The following is a 23,037-nucleotide window of genomic DNA, read 5'->3' as shown; positions in this document are numbered from 1 at the left end:
AAGGCAGTGATGACAACAGCAGAATGAGAAAGGTCTTGGTATCATTCTATTCTGTGGTTTTGGCACAGTATACAACTATACTGTAAAATCTGACATAGCATTTATTGGAACGGTTCCACTTTGTTACTCGTTCCGTTACTACGTAGACGTCATGTCGTCATTTTGTCCGGCTGCACTGCCCGGTGACGTCACAGTCAAGGTTCCACGTCACTGCCACAATCAAGTTTGTTTTCTATTATTTGTCGTGTCATTTGTCGTTTAAATCTTAAGATTTGTATTATTCAATTTTTTGGAATTTATTTTGTCTTTTAGGCATCTTACTTCCTAGATATTTGCTATTTTTTCATCAAACGTTTTACTTACGTTTCGAACATATCCGGCATGTCCTTTTTCAGCCGAGCATTAGCTTGTTTCCTTGTCATTGATCATCGTCTAGTCGGAGAGTGCACTTTTGCTCCCGGTCTAAACTTTTCATCCATATTCATCTGATCTACGGAACGTTTTTAAAAAGTGAATTATTCTTTCAAATTAATTCGTTTACTCTATTCTTCAATTGTGATTCAATTATTCATCAATTTCTTCACATATTTACACTGATAAACTTTGTCAAGATCACAACCTCGTGTTGGCGTCTATCACCATTTTTCTAACAATTGGCTTCACCTCTTGAAATTCAAACTTTCATCATCTCTACCGTTTGGAAATCAATCTAAAAATTCCACAACTTGAAATTCGGATTATTTGTTTGGAATTCTACATGTTCCTGCTCACATTTCCACTGGGGATTTGCCTACTGTTGGACGCTTCCATTCTTGTCATTGCATGGCCAGATCACATCGTTGCATACTGATGTCCTGTTCTTTTGGGTACCGTGGATTCCTTGCCTGTCTGCCTGGCTGCATCTCTTCTTCAAAATTTTATTCAGGTTACGTAAATCGTTCTAATCAACTTTCATTTACGCATGTATTACATAATTGTTCATAAAATACTACAGCATGTCGATACTGGACCACGTTGTTCTCTATTTCTAATTCAAACAGTTTTATGTGCATTCATATAATTTTTGTAGCTATCATTCAACTTTTTTGGCAATTAAAAACATTTAATTGTCCTTACCTTTGGCAATCAAGCCTATCTTCATGAATTCAATATGCTACAGTGCATGTCTCATTGAGAGCACTGTCCTACATAACGTCAAGGTTATAATATGTACTTCATTCAATTTTGTTGACAGCTACCCTTGGCTTTACAAATGATATTTTAAGGCCACTGACGCCTATTAATTGTTCTATTGATGTCCATCTTGACATTCAAATCACAGAAGGCCCATGTCGCCTGTATTTAACTTGGACAATCTTTCATTATATTTGACAGCTACCCTTGGCTTTACAAGTGATATTTTAAGGCCACTGACGCCTATTAATTGTTCTATTGATGTCTATCTTGACATTCAATTCACTGAAGACCCATGTCGCCTGTATTTAACTTGTACAATCTTTCATTGTATTTGACAGCTACCCTTGGCTTTACAAGTGCTATTTTTAGGGGCGTTCCGATACCGCCATTCTTTCGATACTTGGTATCGAATCGGTATCGAAAGGAGGATATCGATATTAGTAAAGTATCGAAAGAAAAGTATCGATACCACGAGTATCGAAAGAAAAGTATCGATACCGTTACCACTTACCACAAGCATCGAGTGAGCATTAAGTATCGGAATTACCAACTAAAATACTTATCCACTAACTGCAATCTATCAAGTATAGTCTCAATAGTCTGTCGAAACAAAGAAGACCCTCTGGCAAGATGGGAAAATGACTCCAGTTTGGTCAATAAGGGTATCAATACGTTTCTTTCGATACTCTACTAATATCGATACCCTCCTTCGATACCAAGTATGGAAAGAATGGTGGTATCGGAACTGGAACGTCCCTAAAGATGGGTAAATGACTCAAGCTCGGTCAATATTGGTTCAAAAATTATCAATTTGATTTCAAATTGTAGGAATATTTGTTCAAGAATTATAAATGTGGTCTTAATAGTAGATCAAATTGATAATTTTTGAACCAACATTGACTGAGCTTGAGTCAGTTATGTACTGTTTGTTATTAGTGATGTCATAATGTCTGGTAACTGCTACACTGGGCTATAATTCAGTACTATAATTTTCATCTATATTAATCCTTATAATCTTCTAAAATTTATATAAAAAATTATTTATGATTATGTCATTAATTGAAGTGAACTACTTTTTTACCGATTTCGCCATTCGATACCGTTTTGATACTCCAACTTGCGTATCGATACCAGTAAAAGTATCGAATCATTCGATACCGATACCGATACCACCGGTATCGAAAGCAAAGTATCGATACCAGTAAGTATCGAAAGTATCGGAACGTCCCTAGCTATTTTGGATAATTGTGTTTTGTTTGTGTTTTGAATTTCAAGTCACTGTAGTATTTGATTAAATATTTTGTTTAAACTTTCTCCTCACACTTGAAAAGTTTTTCTATTTATAAGAAACTCTAATTTTTTTACAATGAAACGTAAAGGGAATGAATTAGCATTAATAGATAACCGGAGTGTCAAGAGGATCAATGATGGGGTATGTTATAGGTTATGTTGTATCTCTAACATTAATAGGTCTAACAAGATAAATTAATCAATAATATAGGTTTTGCAATAGGTAGGTACTAATAAAAAATAATTACTAATGGTCATTAATATATGTTTCTTGTGTGTCAAGTTATTCATCGTGGTATGTGGTATGTTGGTAACAAATATCAAAGTATAATTAGCCTACCGGTATATTAAAATATGTCAAAGCAAAACGCAAATTTGAGAGAATCAAATATTCTGATCCTTAATTTAGAGTGACTGATGAATTCATCAAGCACTTTAATTAAAGGAGTGATTTTTCCAAAATTTCCTTTTTCTTTGGATTGTTATCTTTATCAAGTTCTTGCACAAAATTGTTCCTCAAAGCACCTTGGATTAAAATATTTAAGTTTTTAATAAAGGGTACTACAAGTTGTTGAATTGTTTTTAATAATTTTAATAAAGTAGCCCATATAATTAAAGTAATTTTAATAATATTATTAAGTAATAAACATCAGGATTGCAAAAAATTATAACATAAATAATTTATACAGATCAAAATGATTGGCTAATGTGGAGGCAAATTGAATAGGCAGCAATGATGTTATATACAGATAATCCTGACAATAGACTATTAGATGAATCTCATAAACCAAATATGATGTTGGTTACATTAATAGTGTTGGTCTTTTCCTCAACATAAGATCACCCAAATTTATAATTTATATACAGTTTATAATTTAAAATCCAGAAGGCAGTGATGTCAACAGCAGAATGAGAAAGGTCTTGGTATCTATTCTGTGGTTTTGGCACAGTATACAACTAAACTTATACATACAGTATGGACCTCTTTTCTATATATAAAAATCTTAGTACCCTCTATGAAGTAAATAAATAAATAAATAATAAATAGAGTATTTATTCACTTCATATCAATTGAAAATGGCATCAATGTCCGAAACATGGTGTGATTAAATAATTCATAAAGGGTACTGAGATTTTTATTTTTCTTTCTATTTTTATACAGTATGGAAACTCGGCTAGTACCCTGGCACAAAAATCCGCCAACTTGTTATAGTGAGGTCCATGTTATAATGGCAGTGTAGGAAGATAGGAGAAAAGGGTAGCCAGATCTCAGCCTTGCCACCCAAACAGCTGATACTGGTATATCTGATGAATTTAACTGTTCATTATTGTTGGAAATAGTCAATCATATTTTATTTGTCAAGAAATAGTATATTTCGCACCTAGAGCAGAAAATGAGATTTTTCCGGCTCGAAATCGGTTTTCAAGTCCAAGGCCATAGGCTGAGGACTAGAAAAGATTGAGAGCCGGAAAAACATTTTTGCCCATGGTGCAAACGATATTTTTCACCACACTACAGGTAAACAATAAATAATTGAATAAAAATGGTTGCGAAGTGAATGCTGAATTAGTTTGATTCGAAATTCGAACTGAAATAATGGCGACTTCAGATGAAGAAAGTTGACACTCGCCCGATCTAGCGGATGACTTATTAACTACAGACTTCCATGTTTGCGGCTGGAAAGGGTATTCTTTCCAGCCTAGGCCGGAAAGAAACCTGTTTCTTACGTCAGATGAGAGTCGTCTGCAAACAAGGTCCTTCAGATCTATGTAAGGACTGGAAAACAGCTGCTTTCTGTGCAGTGTGGCGAAAATATATTTTTTTAAAGATGTAATAATAAATTTTCATGATTGAGATAAAATATTTTGTTAATTAGTTGAATTTCTACATTGTTGATAAACAATATGGCAACATCGCAATGCGTGAAAGAGATAGCGCCATCTGCTTTGTTGAACGATAGACAAGGATAGCAACACCATTGCAAAACACAACTGCCATTATAACGTGGACCTCACTATAGGAAGTTCCGCATTGTAATAGATGGGAGGTTCAGATCACTTTATTGATCTCTTTCACTGCCGCGAGCCAATCAGAAGACCGGTTTGGAACTTCCTAAAGTCACGTGACATGTCTATATTAGTGAGGTCCACGTTATAATGACAGTATTTGATCAACTTTGGTTTTGCAATAGGTAGGTACTAATAAAAAATAATTACTAATGGTCATTAATATATGTTTCTTGTGTGTCAAGTTATTCATCGTGGTATGTGGTATGTTGGTAACAAATATCAAAGTATAATTAGCCTACCGGTATATTAAAATATGTCAAAGCAAAACGCAAATTTGAGAGAATCGAATATTCTGATCCTTAATTTAGAGTGACTGATGAATTCATCAAGCACTTTAATTAAAGGAGTGATTTTTACAACATAGATTCAAGCTTTCTATTTATGTAGAGAAAGTGTTTGGTTTAGGTCTTAGAATGTAGGTGTCAGCTTGAGCAAACAAAACCTTTTATAAGTAGTTGGTAGTATTAACTGTAATAGTTTTTATGACACCTCAAGTTAAGTAGCTTGTTTATATTTGATTAATTCAAAGTAAATAAACAGCTTTGTACTCTTCCACGCCATAGAGATAATCCGTGGTACCACCCGAATCAAAGCTTTAAATCTTAATTTTTCATTTTTGTTTTAAAAATTTACTATATAACTCAGTGTTTCTATCCATTCAGTAATTCAGTATATCTAGTCCATGACCGGCAGTCGCCAGACAGACTTCGTCAAAATATAAAACAAACAATACACAAACAACTAGAGATGGCTGCAGATAGGTTGTTTCGTGTGGCTCTGTAGATGGACTGCCATACTAAATCATGAAACAATCTCAAACTGGTATACAAGTCCACTGGTCTCATCATCTCTCAATGAGTAGAGAGGGTAGTTGATGAGTTTTTCACGTACCAGCCTACAAAACTTCTCATACTCTAGCTAACGAACACAAATTGGCAGTCTGTTAAAAATTTTTAGCATCCGTAAGGGGTAGCATTCGTGTGTTTTCGCTATCCATGACCGACGGTCGCTGGACAGATTTTTTTTAAAATAAAATATTCAAATCTGAGACTTGCAACATCAGCCTGCTTTGCTTTGTCTGTTTGTGGCTTTGAATCCCGCCCAGTAGGCTACATAGTACATGAATATATTATAGGCTATTAATCTCATCTTATTATCCACACACAAACTTAAGTGGGAATGATGCACAAAAAACATCCAAAAAAACATTCATACGTCCTGTTTTACCAAACTTTGTCAAGACATTTGAACATGGTTAAATCAGGAAGACTATGGTTTAGAACAAGTGCACTGTAACATATGTTTTCTATGGTAATTGCTTATTAATTTTGATAATGCCATTGCACACTTGTAAAGCCGACCCGGTTTGGCCTAGTTTAAATGTATTGACCAAGCTTGGTAGAACCCGACTACGTTTACATGAGGATATGGTAGCACATTATGATGCGCTACATTTCGGTCTTAAGCCAATAAATCATCGCTTAACTGGGGTGGCGTGCGTATGGGACTAAATCCACCAACTTTCAACACAGCGCAGCCACAAAATTGGCCATGATTCTCGACCTCTTTTAGAGGGAATTCTGTCAATTTTACGTAGGAGCCTTTGCAACTTCTATCTCACAAACATACTGTGGTTTTCCTTGCCTATTTTATGGTTGGCATGTAACAATCTACGAACATGCTTCACAAATACTTAATTTTGCAAGTTAACTAATCTTTCTTGGAAATAATAGAGACCTCAGTTTAATATCAGTTTAGTACTCGGCTCGTCCTTATTTTAAGATATTTAACAAGTAAGCATTCAATTTCTGTTATTTTACTTCAATGATTTCAACATTAGCATTTGCAGAGTAGCATTATTAAGTGTAGCACTTACAGCTATTAGCATTATACTAAGACTATCACTGTTATGACAGTAACAGTGAGAGTAATACCTTCTTTTCTATAATCTATTGACCACAAATCGGTCCTTTTTTAATTGCATAATTCAACCTTGTGTATAAGTATATAATATATACTCATAAATCAACTTTTCTATAATGTATTGACTATAAATCGGTCCTTATTTAATTGCATAATTCAGCCAAGAACATGAGTGTATTAGTTTTAATCGGTAAATTGAATTTTATTTCATTTTTCATTTTTGAAGGTATATGACAGAACATCGAGCTTAATCGCTCCCATAATGGCCCTGGAAGGTCACCAGGGAGACATATTTGCTGTAAAATTTCATCCCGAAGGACAATATCTAGCTTCCACTGGATTCGATAGACAAATATGTAAGTAGAAACATAACTATGTAGGTAATTCATCCCAAGTAACCTAATTTTCTACAACAAACCTTTTTAGTATTGAATAATTTACTTTAAAGTATCTTAGTTCATTCTGATATTATAAAATACTATTCCGTAATAACAAATTTTAAAGTAAATTGATCATTGAATATCACTTTTAAGGCAACTAAATTATTCAAAAAGAGACGTGTGGGTTGTGAAGTGATAGTAATTATTCCACAGTATTCATAGTATGAAGAAGTTGTACAGTTGACAACACAGGGAATAATAATAATTTGAATTTATAGCCGAACCTTCAGAAACATTCCAACACGAAGATAATATGCATGAATTCCATAAACATTTTGTGAATAATTCAGCCACGAGAATATGTTCCGAATTGGAGAGGCGTGAGGGGGAATAGAGTAGTGCACAAGCGCTCTTATTGCAATTACTTCATATTTCCTTCCTTCATGATGACCAGAGATCTGGATTGACTGTGTCAGTAGTGGACCAGATTTGGTCCTTGTCGTAGGGTTTGACGGAAGGGTTTAAATTAAATTCGTTTTACACTAACCGTTGAAATTAGTTTTGCACTAACCGACAGGGTAGCCAACCACACATTCTCATCACTAGACAAACATTTTCTTTAAACTAAACTATCTAATAATATTCGAATTTTCTCTATTATAGAAAATTATAGGCTCTTGGACGACGATGCAATAAGCCACAGTACTGATGTGAATAACACCGGTGTATGTGTTTCAGTGATCTGGAATGCTTTTGGAGAATGTGAGAATATCTCGATGATGACGGGTCACACTGGCGCCATTTTGGAGATGCACTTCTCAACTGATGGCGGCACCATCTTCACATGCAGCACAGACACCACCCTGGCGCTGTGGGACCTCGCCACTGGCAACCGCATCAAGAAGCTTAAAGGTTAGTGTCGGCAACCCAGTATCAGGAAAGTAAGCAAGTATTGACATAGAGAAAAGATAGCATAAGAAGATGCCATGGTATAGGTCGTTTATGTTTCAAATTTCAAACCGATTTTTTGTTAACACTCAAGCTTGTTACTGTCGACCACAGTAATGCAGCCCTACAAACATCAACTGACTGTGTCCTCATGTCAGATGAGGACCATCTGCATCGTGAGACTGAAATACTAAAAGTCAAGTGCCATAACAGCATGATATCCCAGTAGTACCTGTTAGCCTGCCACCAACAGGATCATCCTTGCCACCATTTTACCCTAAAGGAACCGCCCCAAGACATATAAGAAGATCAGTAAATGATCTGATCTGCGAAATTGGGTGGCTGGAAGCAAGACCATCTATCGACAGCACAAGGTACAAGGAGGGGATCAAGTCCATACACAAAAAGACTGTCGACGAGAGCATTAGCAGACTGAGGCTTAATTCTGTGTTTGGGGGTATCCACCCCAAATAAATGCTGACGAGAAAAGCCTGCCCAGAAGAAACCGCACCATCCTTGCTCAACTGAGATCGAGCTACTCTGTGATTTTGAACAGTTACATGTCCAGAATCACTGATGGTGTGAGTGATACATGTCCCGACTGTGGCGGCGGACCCCACAACACAGAGCATCTTTTCAGCTGCCCCTCGAAGCCGACACTACTGACAGCCGCCAGCCTCTGGACAGACCCCTGTGGGGTGGCCCGCTTCCTAGGCCTAGAAACGGAGGAGGAGTGAAACAACAGGGTTCCCGAAGTTGCTACAACACCAACAACTGTCGAACTATGTATTATTCATGTTTTGGCAAAGTGAGAGTGTAAGAATGGTACAGTATGAGAGACTACCCTCGTCAAATAGCGAAAAACAACTACTAGGAGTATAGGACTATCGGCTTGAATTAACAGTGAAATTTGAAGTATAAACGCCCTACGCCAAGGGATCTTTCATGATATATTTCCTATATGGTATTGAGAATTTATCGGTGACAATTATCATTGTCCTCTGATTGTTTAGTTCTCACCAACAGCTGATTTTTAGCCAATTTTGAGCTTCGCCGATAAATGTCGTGATATGTGAAAACGACCAATAGCATGAATAACTGAGACAACAATCATTATTTTTTCAAATGAAAACATAGATCATACTATTACAATTTTAATTTAATATGATTCATATATTTCTCTATTTTTCAACTCCAGTTATGTAGTGCAAATTTCTGTGTTATTCAGTTGAGCTAAAAGCTATTTTAATATTATAAGTTTAGAAGAAAGCAAGATTATTCATTCAACATCATCTCGAATGAATTACACTTATCACATAGTGACCAAATCCTCCTTCACTTTTATCATGTAAACGTTTCAATCGCTCTTTCCTTAAAAATTGTAAAATGTAACTTTAATGACCTCGCCATGTGACGAGGTCAACTTTGGCATTATAAAGACGATATACTGGCGGTTCGACTGTGCTATATTGATGATAATAAATTGTGTATGGTATTTTTAGGGCTACTAAATATTTGTTAAAATGAAACACTAATAATATTTTTAATGAAATTGTATGTTTCGATTTATGTCATTAACAAGACTTTCAAGATTAAAATCAAACATAATCTATTAAAATCTTTAGATACTATATTCTGTTTACTTTTTAATCATTCATAAAATTCTGTCGCTAAATGAGTTCAAGTGGGCTATGACATTGTTTTGGAGCTCCTCCTTAGTTTGTTAGCTCTGCCCCCAAAGTCATGTCTTGAGTTTGGGGGAGGTATAAGTTACTAGGGACCAAGTCAAGTTTGCATGGTGGGTGAGTGGGTGACCGAAATTATTTCATTTGATTTGCTGGAGAAGCCATTTAGTTGCATCAGCACTATGAGGCCGAGTTGTCATGGATCACATCGATTCCGGAAGTCATCTCAACTGACGTCTTTAATTTTCCGACACCATCCCGCAGAAAGTCACCGCTCATAACGTTTCCTGCGTAAATTTGAATCATTCTTTATTAGATCTACGCTGAACTATTAACGAGTAAGGCTATGCAACTAGCACTTAGCGATAGGCTCAAGTGAGGCGGCTATGTCTCTGGGTCTATGACTCGACAATTGACGATCTCGCCGCACTGATCTCAGGACATTTTGTGGTAATGATAAGCTGTTTAACTCTGTGAAAATCGCCCCCTGTCGCTTTTCTGTGTATAATGATAATTAAGATTTGAGATTGAGATCGGATCTTAAGATTAAAAGATTGGAGGTTGAACAATAAATGACCCTCTTATTATCATTACTATAACATGGTCGTATCGAATGTATATATTCTTTTCAATGCCAATGTAAAAATATAAGGTACTTTGAAACATGTATTGTCATTGAAAAAATGAAATAAGGGGATTTATAATTTTGTGATGGTTGCAGGACATACGAACTTTGTGAACTCGTGCCACCCGGCGCGGAGGGGCCCGCAACTGCTGGCGAGTGGCTCGGATGACGGCACGGCTAGAGTGTGGGACACGCGCAAGAAGGGCCACGCCACCACACTCAACAACACCTACCAGGTCACCGCGGTCACCTTCAACGACACCGCCGAGCAGCTGATCTCAGCCGGCATCGACAATGACGTCAAGGTCAGTCAAAGCTCAAGGTCATTGCTCAAAACAACCTCCGAATTGGAGGGATATACGGCGCAAAGAAATGGAGGGAAATTAGCCAATTACAATGATGAATGGAGTCATAGAAAGAAGCGCAGTTGCCAAGTTGTCGATCAGACTCAGTCGACGCAGTACTTTCAGAGTGAAAACTACGTATGAGCGTGTTGAACACGCTTTAGCACGGCAACATCGCTGCCGTTGTATCTCTACTTTTCTCAGCACCGCATATCCCTTCAAGTCGGAAGTAGTTTTAAATCGATTATCGGCCGATCTGTCCTTCGATTGGTTGAGAAACAGCTGTTGGTGGAAATTAGCCAATTAATGGACAATTATTCTGAGTGTCAGTTGACAATCAATAAGTGTGAAAACGGTCATTCATGTCAGCAAACCATTTATTGACCGAACGCAGTGAGGTCTATGTTTTAACTCGGATTTTCTTCGTCTATATGTATGTAACGCATTTACGGCCAAACGCGTTTATAGAATTCTATGAGATTTAGCAGTAATATTCATTCCTTTTTCAACTGCACGTCCATGTATATACAAGGTTTTTTGAAATTTTGCTTTTAAGGATAATATGAAAGGAAAAGGAATTTCCTACATACTCCGATATCACTTTATATACATTATCATCTACTCTAAAGATAGGATTAATCAGACTAGGTATAGAATTTTCCATCATAAATCAGCTGTCGAGTGGATTATTAATTGCATGCAATGACGCATGCAATTAATATCTCAATGTAACTTAGTAAGAAATCTGCTGTCATGTGGACTATTAATTACATGTGCGTCATTGCATGCAATTTTTATGCACTATCGCATGCAATGACGCATGCAATTAACAAAGACCTTATAAAGAGCCCACACTGCCTATGCCTTCCCAATGATAGCTCTTACTTGAAATTGAAGGCCGCCATTGGGGTATTTTAGCACGAGATATTATATCTATATATTTGTAATACTATAGATTACAAAGGCATTGGTATGTAATAATCTTACAGGTTGCCCCCTCAATGGCCGATTTCAATTCCAAGTTCGACACTGGCGCTGCATGTGAGTCTATGCATCTTTAAGGTCTTTGGCAATTAATAACGAAAATAACATAGACCTCTCAACAGAGTCTAACATAGACCAAATAATAACATATTTCTCTCGACTTTTCTCTGCTTTCAACCTTTGCTTTCTGCTTTCTGCTGACCTGTTGCCAGTATGTCTTGAAGGAGATTAGCTTTTGATGTTAGCATTTTTGATACACCAACCTCAACAGCTATTAGCCGCTTTCACACCAATATCTCGCCGACACGACATACAGACAGGATTTACTCTGATAGACAGTGGAGGCTGTGGTTTATAACTGCGCGAGGTCTACTGTTCACAGAACTTCTAGTATTGTTGACTTGGGTTTATTGTACAATTAATCTCTTAGGCTGACCACTAACGACAGGACATGCATGATGAACATATGTGTACACAAATGTTCATCAAGCACATACACATGTTCATTTCACCATGCATGTTTTGTCATCAGGGAGAGGCTTCGAACAAAAAACATCAGAATTAAGAGCTACCTCTTTAATCTGTAAAAGGTTTACTATTAGGGAACGTTCAGCTATTCATTCATTTTATCAATAAAGCTATAGGTATTCTAATATAGCTATCATAGGATACTTTATTGGAAGTAATTATCCAATGTTTAAATTCTATTTGGTTACTTGATGAATAATATAAAATATTATAGATATACATATTTTATTTTTCTTCATTTATTTCTACAAATGATACTAAATGTGAATAACATTGGAAGATTAATAAAAAGGCAATCCTCTTACTCATTTTATCCCAAATTCAGGTAATATAACACAATCCCAAATAAAGTTTATTGACGCACAATTTGAACACACTATCCAGTCCAAAAATCATTATACAATTTTATTTTGAATTTGAATGCATTAATTACAGAAATATATAAATATTTTAAATAATTATAACTTGGAACGAGAAATTGTTTTGTATTGACATTTGTTTTATTTTTCCGTTTCAGGTGTGGGATCTAAGAAAAAACGCAGTGATTCAGAAAATGAGGGGTCATACAGACACAGTGACCGGCCTGAGTTTGTCTCCGGACGGCTCCTACCTGTTATCCAATGCAATGGACAATTCGCTGCGCATCTGGGATGTCAGGCCGTATGCTCCTCAAGAGCGGTGTGTCAAAATTCTCTCCGGTCACCAGCACAATTTTGAAAAGGTCAGTCGATGAAATTCGCAAAGTACGATTGAAAAGTAGAGTACACATTATTATACTAACAATTTTGCAGATTACACTATCGTTGATCGGTGGTTGATGTTTGAAAAGTATTTAAAAATTAAATATAATTAATCCAATATTAATTCATTCATGAAATCGCAAATCATATAAAAGTAAACAATTAACAATTTAATTAAAATCGTATTTGTGTCGCCAAAAACAGTCCATGGTTCCAAAACTGCTATTATCGTATTAGATTGACGTTTCAGTTGAAGTATCTCAGCACTCGACCAAATTTAATGGCCATGTAAAATTTTATGCCAAATAAATGAAAAATTCAATTCAATTTATTTCACAAAAAAAATAGTTGTGACAGTTGGACAAAAACAAAAATATCAACTATCTTATTCTTATACGGCTGGTGGTGAAGACTACTGGCGTGAGTGAAACTCTTGATTGCCGTAGGAGTAGAAACTTCAACTGTTTCCAATTCCTAAGATAATCATTAAAATTATAATTTTATCATATAACCAATAGAAAGTATATTTAACATAAATGCTATCAATAGTTGGTAGAATTAAATTATAAAATTATTTATTTATTCGTTGGATAAGCAATATTACAATATCGGAATGAATTGAAAAAATAGGCGCTAGCCCAAAACTTCTTTTGACTCTAAATTGTGTCCAATAAAATGTTCAAACTAGGGTTAAGTTCACATCACAACAATTTTCACTTCAAACATGAATAACTGGCATACACTATATAATATTCTAATTGTGGATTTTATGACTTGAGTTGAGAAATTATTGAATAAAGGTAGTTGCTACCTACCTACTACTAGTTGTAAACTACTCATGGAAATTGGAGGAAATTTAGGATTCAAAAGGAGATTTAAGATTTATATTCAAAACCGAAACTATCACTATACTGCTAATTTTGAATTGATTAATACCGAAACCCGATCATTGATATCTCAAACCGTTTCAATGATCTCAACATCTAAATATACTAATAAATGATACAAAAATGAAATAAATGAGTATCTACATTGACTAATCAAGTGTCAGTAAACACTAATTAGCTTCAACTCACAAATTTAACACTGAACAAAAGAAATTGTCATAGAAAATTTGTCAACGACATAGCAACTGCTATCACAAGTAGTATTATTAATTACGCGTATGTTGCAGACAGACATAATAGGCAGGCAGACAGACGTTAACGGAAGCGATTTAATATAGAACTTATAAATTAAATATATTGTCATACATGACATCAAACCATCTAATTCTATTTTGAATATCATTTGCGAGTTGGAAGTTGCAGTCGTGGAATCAATTATTGGTAAAGCGATTATAATTTCCAATGCGAGATAGAACGTGCGTTTTAACCCGTTTCTTGAAGGCAATATTATGATATACAAACATAAGAGTGAGTTGGCTTTTGATTTGCAAATCAAGGTCTGTATTGGATTACATAAATAGTTTTTGAATGTTCTATTTGAGACCCATTAATCTATTATCCGTCTGGCAGTTACAGGTGCTTGTTTTAAAGCATTACTTACCTGAAAATATCGTTGTCTTGAGAATTCAATTGTATACCCAAGATAACCCCTTCCCGCCCCCCGATAAGTGACGTACCCACCATCCAAACCCAACAAACAGATGAAGAAACAGATCACCCACAAAGGCGCGAAACGCCAGCACCCGCACATACACACGCACACACACACTACCACCCATACGTACGCACACGCACACATACACACTTCAAAAAGAGAGAATCAGGAGATTTATAAAAAGAGCCAGTATAATGATTAAAATTTGTAATAGTAGACCGGTGATAAAATGTGTAAGTCTTATGATTTTATCAGTTTTGAAGCTCATTTGAATCCATTCCTAGAATCTAAACTCAGAAGTGATTAATCTTTCACAACTCTTGCCTCTATCGATACCCCGAATCCACCTTTTAATTGCTATTTTGAATGCTGATATTTTATAGTTAATGAAGTCTGTTACAGCTATAGGTAAGTTTTTTTAACAGAACATGGGCTATGTAGTATGAATTAGTAGTGAAGATGGTTTTATTTACCCTTGGCATTTGGATATTATTATGTATTACTCTACTTGTTGTATAATTATGAGTAATAGTATTAAATATGTCAGAATGGTTTTTGAATAAGTATGTTGACAAAGTTCTAATGTATAATTGCCTAACATGAAGCACCTCCATCTCTGCGAAAACCGCCTCAGTCGAGTAGTCCCAACGCCTCCCAAGTGCAGCTTTTAGAATCAGTTTTTGTGTAATATAATAAATAGAGGATTCAAAATAGTTCTGAATCCTCCTCCATAAGCTAGGATCCCTCCTTTGATAATTGATTGAACAAATACGTAATAAATAGTTAGGATTTCGTTCTTGTTCAAATAGATTTTTCTATTAAGTTTTTCAATATGAAGAACTTAATAGAAAATGTGTCACGTTATTCTTTATATTAAAATAACGATTAGCCTCCTGCTTGGCATCAGTCGGTAAAGCATGAGATTTAATATAATTAGGTCGTGGTTTTTCTAATAGTATTCAGTCTTAAAAAATCTTGATAGGCCTAGATATGGGCTTCTCCAATAACTCTTGTAATTCAATAAATAATAAATATATATATAAATGATACTTATACTATAGTGTTGAGGAATAAAAAATAAATTGCACACCATGAAAGTTTCACACATATATTACACAAATAATGCAAAGATCAATCGAGGCAAAAAATATATATAGAGCGATAAAAATATAATATAAAAAATAGAACAATAATTTTATATCAGCAAAATATCACAGGCTAAACTTTATATTCTAGATTTATGGCACGAATCATTACCATGTGCCTTTATCTTAAAATCATATGCATTCTTTGCATGTAGCGGCGATATGCACTTGCTAATACTTGTCGACTTGGATAATTCAATCAAAAATATGTGCTCTAAGATCAGCTTGATAAATTAGCCACTAATAATCCAAATATATATATATATTAAAATCTCTAGTATTTAGTAGATTTATTTGTATCGAATATATATTTTATCTCAGGGTGCAAGATTCGGCACCTGACGGAATAGGTAGAGCCATTCATCTAGTGAATTAGAACTATGATAAATTATCGCAAATTGTATTGCAAAAAATTAAATATTATATGCATATGTTTTAATAGCCTAGATTTCGTACTTCTTTGATTAAATAGAATTTCTAAAATATTGATCTATATTTTTCTTTCAATAAATACCTTTAATACTAATTTTACTTGCGCAAGTATTACTCTTATTAATTTCTCAATTTATAATAAAACCCTTTCGGCGAGCTAGCTTTGATCATCAGATTAATTCGAAGCACTAGGGCGCCCATCACTAATTCAAATTTAATCACTCACGTGTCGAAAATCTTCTTGTAAGCCGCCGATGTCGATCCAACTCCATGTGGTCGGGAATATGGTAGCCGGAATCGTCTCCTCCAGGGGTTATAAATTTAATTAAAAATGAAAAATGACTTCTGCTTCACAATAGCATCACGAAGTCTTTTAAGAAATTTAATAATTTACTTTAACTTTAACTTTTACAAAATCATTAGTAAGGTACTTCGCTCTAAAATATTTGGGGTCCTCTTATGGTGGCATTTGGCTGGCGAGTGCTGGTTCTTCCTTCTCAAGTTTTACAGATCCTCTTTCCGACTTTCAAATTAGCATAAAATTTAAATATCTTAGTCCTCCGCCATTAGGTTCAAATAGATCTTACAAAAAATACCAAAATATTGCTTAGATTATATGATTAATAATTTCTTTGCATTCGAGCCATATCGATAACATAGATTACACAAATTTTAACACAAAATCTAGTACATTTATATAAATATATAGAAATATTTTTGAATGGCCTACAGTTGCCGCCTATTAACTGCCGTTTTACTATTGGTGCATGCAAATTTTATTCGGTATTCATGCGCCTGGTAACTCTTATTTCCTGAATACATTAAATTATTTTTATTTGGTTTTTTATTTATGCTCTTTGCATGCTAGTTAATATTCTATACATTAATATTAATTCCATGCTACCTAATAATTAGCCACGTGGACAGTATTTTTTCACATTGCACACCATCCGATTGCAATAAAGCTCTGCCAAGGGGTTTTGGTCAGATTCTACGTTCTTCGGTTTGATCGATCTCTAGGTCACCGATCCGTGAATACATCTACATAACCTCAATCTTCAAATATTTTATATAATAATCTATTTATGAGCAATAAACTTCCTTCAAATCCTTTTTAGGTTCTTGTACCATTTAGCCAGAACAAGCTGATGCTATCTAATCTTGGTTATTATCTGCTTGGCGATATTAGCAATTACTTTATTTTTAGACCTATTACTATTTCTGTTAGGGCTTTTTATCTACCCAGATTTAATATGTTACACGCGCCCCTGGGTTTGAATTCAAAATATTTGAGAATCACAATGTTTTTAATGAAAACCCACCCTTCAATACATCGATATACACTATACTTTATTTATAAATTATACTCTCATACTTCTATCACAGTTCGCAGACATATTTGCTGCATCTCCTTTATACCTTTATCAAATACAATAACAAATTCTCCTCCTCAACACACATAAAATATCATAAATATAAACTTCTAAACGTACTCCTCCTGACAACACTTAACATATAGTAATTTTTAAATTCGCCGCTTGCAGGGCCGCCAACCTAACTACACACATTTCATAATTCTCACAAATGATTCCTTTTAGACAATAATTTCGATTCACAAAACTTCTGGGCTTATATCTTATAGTATTTCTTAGGTCTTAATATAAATAATTTTCTATACATCAGGTACAATACTTTTCTTTTGCTAATGGCTCTTTGGTTTTGGTAGCTGGTATTCACTTTAAGTCTTTTTCAGGTAACAAAGTGGCATAATTAAAAGTAATAAATATAAAACATATAAATAAATATATCGACATTAATAAATATAATAAATAACAATAATAAATAACTTTTTGGGTACAGTATTCTTTTTATAAACATATGTTCAACAGACGTCACATATTTGATTAGGTGGCTTTGCTCAGCTGGTCGCTGTTCTACATTTCATAGTGCTACATGTTACATCAGAATTTGCTATCGACTTTCATAACTAACTAACTGCTCAATTTTTTCTCTTAAAAAGGTAATTAACAAATTTTAATTTTATTATCCCCGCTTGTGTCCTTTTTTATCTGATGTATATAATTTAATTACATATTTAAAAATTGTTCTTTTCCTTATTGCAGGCTTCTAACGGCTGGAAGGAATTAAACATTGGATTGTTGCCACGAGGTCCTATACCAATATTAAATTTATTAAGGAAGGTTAGTAATCGGTTTGATAATAATGTTTTCCTTGATTTCTTATCATATTATTTTAAATTCGATGATATTTCATGTAGAATTGTAGTGGTCTTCCCATATCTTTTGACTTTCTGCTTGTAGCTATTGTAGGCTGGCTAGGTTATCTGCTGTTGATTTGTGAGGCTGTCCTATTGATAATTTTTTCATCATAAATTTAAAGCCCTGGTATCTTGTATACTTTTTTAAACAATTCCTTGATTTATTAATGGTAGTTCCTTTCAATCCATTCTTATTCCAATCATCATGTAATTTTAATTTATCTTTCATCTTATATTCATTTAATATTCTTGATCTCGGCTCATTATAATTCAATAGGCTTAAAACAATAAACATTTTTATAATATTAAATTTCCAATTATCAATCATAGATTCATTTAATAATAACAATATAATATTTTCCATCATCTCTACAACACACTCTTTTATTAATATCACAGCCATTATTACAAACATTAAACACCACATCAGAACATTTATTTTCTCTTTAATAGCATAATCTCTCATCATATAGCCAGGTACTTCCACTTTCTTTATATTACTTTTTATTGCTTCCATTCTTCTCAAACACCGTTTATCCTTAATTACCCTCAATAAGTAGTCCACTTTATAATTATCCTCCACGCATGAATCCATAGTAGTTTCGTAAGCAGCTCCGTTTTTATCATATTCCTTTGGCCTATTCTTCCGGTCACATAGCTGGTCGGCTCTCTTAAAACGTATGTGCCGCGGATGCATGCCGTCGGTCCGCTCCTGTCCTCCTCGGTGTCGGTCCGGTGTTCTTCTTTGCCCCTTGAAGCGTGCATGCGGCCGGTATGCGCGCGCGCGGTTCCTCCGTTTCTTTCGCTTCTTTCTCCGGGCCTTGCGGTGCTGGTACCTTCGGTCATGTAGTCCGTCCTCCTCGTCCTGATGCCGGTCGGGTGTCCTCGGGCGCCTCCGCCTCCGGGCCTTACGATGGTCGCTCCTCTTATCCGGTAGTCCGTCCTCTTGGTCCTCTATCTTGTGGTCCTTGGTCCGCTTCGGTGGGGTACAATGATATGGGTGCATAGATTCTGTGCGCGGGTGCTTGGTGGCGGTCTCCTCCTGGTAACTGTTTATTTTTGGCAGTAATGGAATTTCGTCATTATTGTAATGGATTGGTTCTTGTTGTAGGGTGGTGGTCGGTAGTGATTCTTCGGCGACGAGTTGCTCTTCAGTGGGAAACAAGAAACTTAATAGAGGCTGATGCTTGCGGCTGGTTTTTGGTGGTGGTTTATCTGGTATTGGCTCTTGTTCTTCTAATAATATTTCCGGTAAATCATTTCTAAAGGTGGTGTATGATGTTGAAATATCTGGATTTTCTTTGTTTGTTTCATTGGAGCTTGTGCTTGTTATATCGGGGGTATCATATAGTCCTGGTTTATTAGCTGTAGTTTTCTGTATATCTGGTGGCGGGTCGTTGGGTGTTGGGTTCCGGGTTTTTTGTTGATTCATTCCTATTGCATGTGCTAGTGTATAATTTGTACTTACTTGTTGAGGTGGCGGTTTATAATTTCTGTTGTAATTGTTTTGTGTGTGATTATTATGTGAGTTTAATCGATCACGGCCATCATAGTGATTCTTACGATTGCTCTGCTGGGCATAGTGGTTGGTTGTGCGATTTTGAAATTTTTCATTATTCCAGTTACCATTTTGCCTGTGCTCATAGCGGCGTTCAAATTGAGGAGCGGATCGGTAGCGATCATATGATACCGGTTCATAATTTTGGCTGTTATGCGGATTAAATTTTGAATTATGTTGATTTGGTGCGTATCTCTGGTCTGAGCGGTGGTTTGATATTGCCATTGCAGACTGTATGCCATATAAATGATTTATCAGCTGCTTACAATCAGTAATGGGTTGTGTGGTGAGTGCCATTCTAACTTGATACGGTAGCTTCTTTAAAATAATACTTGCTAATGCCGATTCGTTAATGGGCTCGCTCAATTGAGAATTTTTAAACTGTAGGGCAGTGACGAAAGTGGTACATGCACCGTCTAAGTTAGGGTTGAACTCGCATGATATGATGTCCGCTAGCACGTCCAACTGTTTACTTCTGTTCCAATACTGTTCCAGGAAGACAGCGACAAACTCATCCAATGATGTAAATTCATGGGCTCTACTCCGAAAGAACATCAGGGGTTCGCCAATCAATAAATTAGTCAAACGAAGACGCCAAAAATTCCAAGAGGTAGGTGCAAGAGTTTGTACTAATTTTATCTGATCAATGAATGGTTGAGGTTGCAAATGGCGATCAGTATTGTCAAATTTTCCTAGTCCTTGTAATATACTATGTACGTTGAGGTTGTCTGTTTGAATCCCTTGAGGTTGTTGTTGAATATGATTTTCCAATGCTATTATTTTTTCCTGTGTTATCTGCCATTGACTATTATGTGTAATTTTATTTGTGTTTATTTCTTGATTTAATTGAGTCAGAGTGGATTTTTGAATTAGTAGAGTTCCATTTAAAGCTTTACAGTTTCAGTATTTTGATTGATGCTACCTTGCAGTTGGTTCATTTTTGTGGACGTATTAATCTGTTTACTTTGTATTTCTTTAATACTGTTAATATTTTTGTCAACTGTAGTTGTTAAGTTTTGATTGGCAACGGTAATTTGTTTGTGGATTTCTTGGTGGCAATCGGCCTTAATGTTATTGGTTATATCCTGAATGGGTGTAGTGATTTGTATGGTTAGGTTATCTATCCTTTCATTGAGTTCACATGTAACCGTATCCAACCTTTCCGATAATCCTGCCGTAACTTTATCCTGACTTTCTTTTTGTAGGGTTATCATTGCTTTTAATTCTTCCCTATGATTCTCTACTTTAGTTTCAATATTATCCAACCGTTGTTCTACTGATTTTATAGCGCCTGCGGTCTCTTTCATGCCCTGTTCCACTGTTTGTTTATTTTCCTCTTTTACTGTAGCAATCTCTTTTTTAATCTCCTGCATCATATTATCCATTGTTTTTTGTAACATAATGTTGAAAGTACTACTAGTTTGTTCCATTATTACCTTTTGAAGCGGATCTAATTCTGTGATTGAAAATATACTTTGTTTGCCCAGGTGTGACTCGGCCTCCGGCGATGCGGGTTCTGCAGGCTGCTCCTCGCCCCCTTCAAAGTTGATCTCTACTATCCGTTGATTCAATGGTGTGTCAGCGGCGTCGATTCGAGTGGATGATAGAGGTTGCAGACCTGGTGGATCGAAGACTATCGACCCGACGCTTCCTGGTTCCCTTTCTCGTGGCGTATTGGCATCTACCGTGGTGGGGTTTGATGTGCTTGGAGTCGACAAAGTGGGATCTGTGCAACCGCCGTACATATATGAAACTTCAGAGTTTGCGGGAGTGTGATTCATTATGTCAAATATGATAAATGCTAATTAAACAGTGATAAAAATGATAAGCGAAAATGCTTAAAAAAGAGACACAAACCGGGACTTACAGTGAACAGTGATGTGTAAAGTGTTTGGATACTCTTACAACAAGGTATTTATACTTAAGTTTTTTATAATGCTCTAGCGCCCCCAATGTTTTGTTGATTTATTCTTGGCTAGTTTACAGGCTGCGACTTATTTTCCAACCGGCTTAAACACCTAATATATTTTTGACTAGAAAGTAATAGCAGTTTAGGCTTGTAAAATATAATCTCTCTCTATAGACATGTATTTTTTGACAGTACTAATATTATAAAATTTTCTTTAAAACATATAATTTCTCTCTATTTAAAGCTATTGTTTCCCCAAAAAGTAATACAAATTTCCCTTCGCCAGTTTTCCTCACAACTCGTATAAGTTATCTATAATTTTCAATATGGTTATTGACTTAATTTCAAGTAATTATTCAATGAGCTTGGCTCTCATCATCAGTCCCACGTTGGTACGACATGTCTTTATGCCGTATCCGTGGCCCCACGTTGGGCGCCATGTCTTTGTGTCACGTTATTCTTTATATTAAAATAACGATTAGCCTCCTGCTTGGCATCAGTCGGTAAAGCATGAGATTTAATATAATTAGGTCGTGGTTTTTCTAATAGTATTCAGTCTTAAAAAATCTTGATAGGCCTAGATATGGGCTTCTCCAATAACTCTTGTAATTCAATAAATAATAAATATATATATAAATGATACTTATACTATAGTGTTGAGGAATAAAAAAATAAATTGCACACCATGAAAGTTTCACACATATATTACACAAATAATGCAAAGATCAATCGAGGCAAAAAATATATATAGAGCGATAAAAAATATAATATAAAAAAATAGAACAATAATTTTATATCAGCAAAATATCACAGGCTAAACTTTATATTCTAGATTTATGGCACGAATCATTACCATGTGCCTTTATCTTAAAATCATATGCATTCCTTTGCATGTAGCGGCGACATGCACTTGCTAATACTTGTCGACTTGGATAATTCAATCAAAAATATGTGCTCTAAGATCAGCTTGATAAATTAGCCACTAATAATCCAAATATATATATATATTAAAATCTCTAGTATTTAGTAGATTTATTTGTATCAAATATATATTTTTATCTCAGGGTGCAAGATTCGGCACCTGACGGAATAGGTAGAGCCATTCATCTAGTGAATTAGAACTATGATAAATTATCGCAAATTGTATTGCAAAAAATTAAATATTATATGCATATGTTTTAATAGCCTAGATTTCGTACTTCTTTGATTAAATAGAAATTTCTAAAAATATTGATCTATATATTTTTCTTTCAATTAAATACCTTTAATACTAATTTTTACTTGCGCAAGTATTACTCTTATTAATTTCTCAATTTATAATAAAACCCTTTCGGCGAGCTAGCTTTGATCATCAGATTAATTCGAAGCACTAGGGCGCCCATCACTAATTCAAATTTAATCACTCACGTGTCGAAAATCT

General features: G+C 35.2%; 1 protein-coding gene across 1 annotated transcript in view; it reads left to right on the top strand.

The window, feature by feature from the left end:
- Positions 1-2,402: 2,402 nt before the first annotated feature.
- The window catches only part of LOC111051369 (U5 small nuclear ribonucleoprotein 40 kDa protein), a 38,941-nt gene continuing 18,306 nt past the window's right edge, over positions 2,403-23,037 (top strand). The window contains exons 1-5 of the mRNA XM_022337877.2: positions 2,403-2,608; positions 6,686-6,815; positions 7,578-7,751; positions 10,194-10,402; positions 12,471-12,674. Coding sequence (XP_022193569.1) covers positions 2,543-2,608; positions 6,686-6,815; positions 7,578-7,751; positions 10,194-10,402; positions 12,471-12,674 — 783 coding nt within the window. The 5' untranslated portion in view covers positions 2,403-2,542. The remainder of the gene's footprint in view (positions 2,609-6,685; positions 6,816-7,577; positions 7,752-10,193; positions 10,403-12,470; positions 12,675-23,037) is intronic.

The sequence above is a fragment of the Nilaparvata lugens genome, chromosome 1, assembly GCF_014356525.2.
Source record: "Nilaparvata lugens isolate BPH chromosome 1, ASM1435652v1, whole genome shotgun sequence".
NCBI lineage: Eukaryota > Metazoa > Arthropoda > Insecta > Hemiptera > Delphacidae > Nilaparvata > Nilaparvata lugens.
Note: the sequence above shows the minus strand (reverse complement) of the source record. Positions and strands in the feature narration are given on the sequence as shown.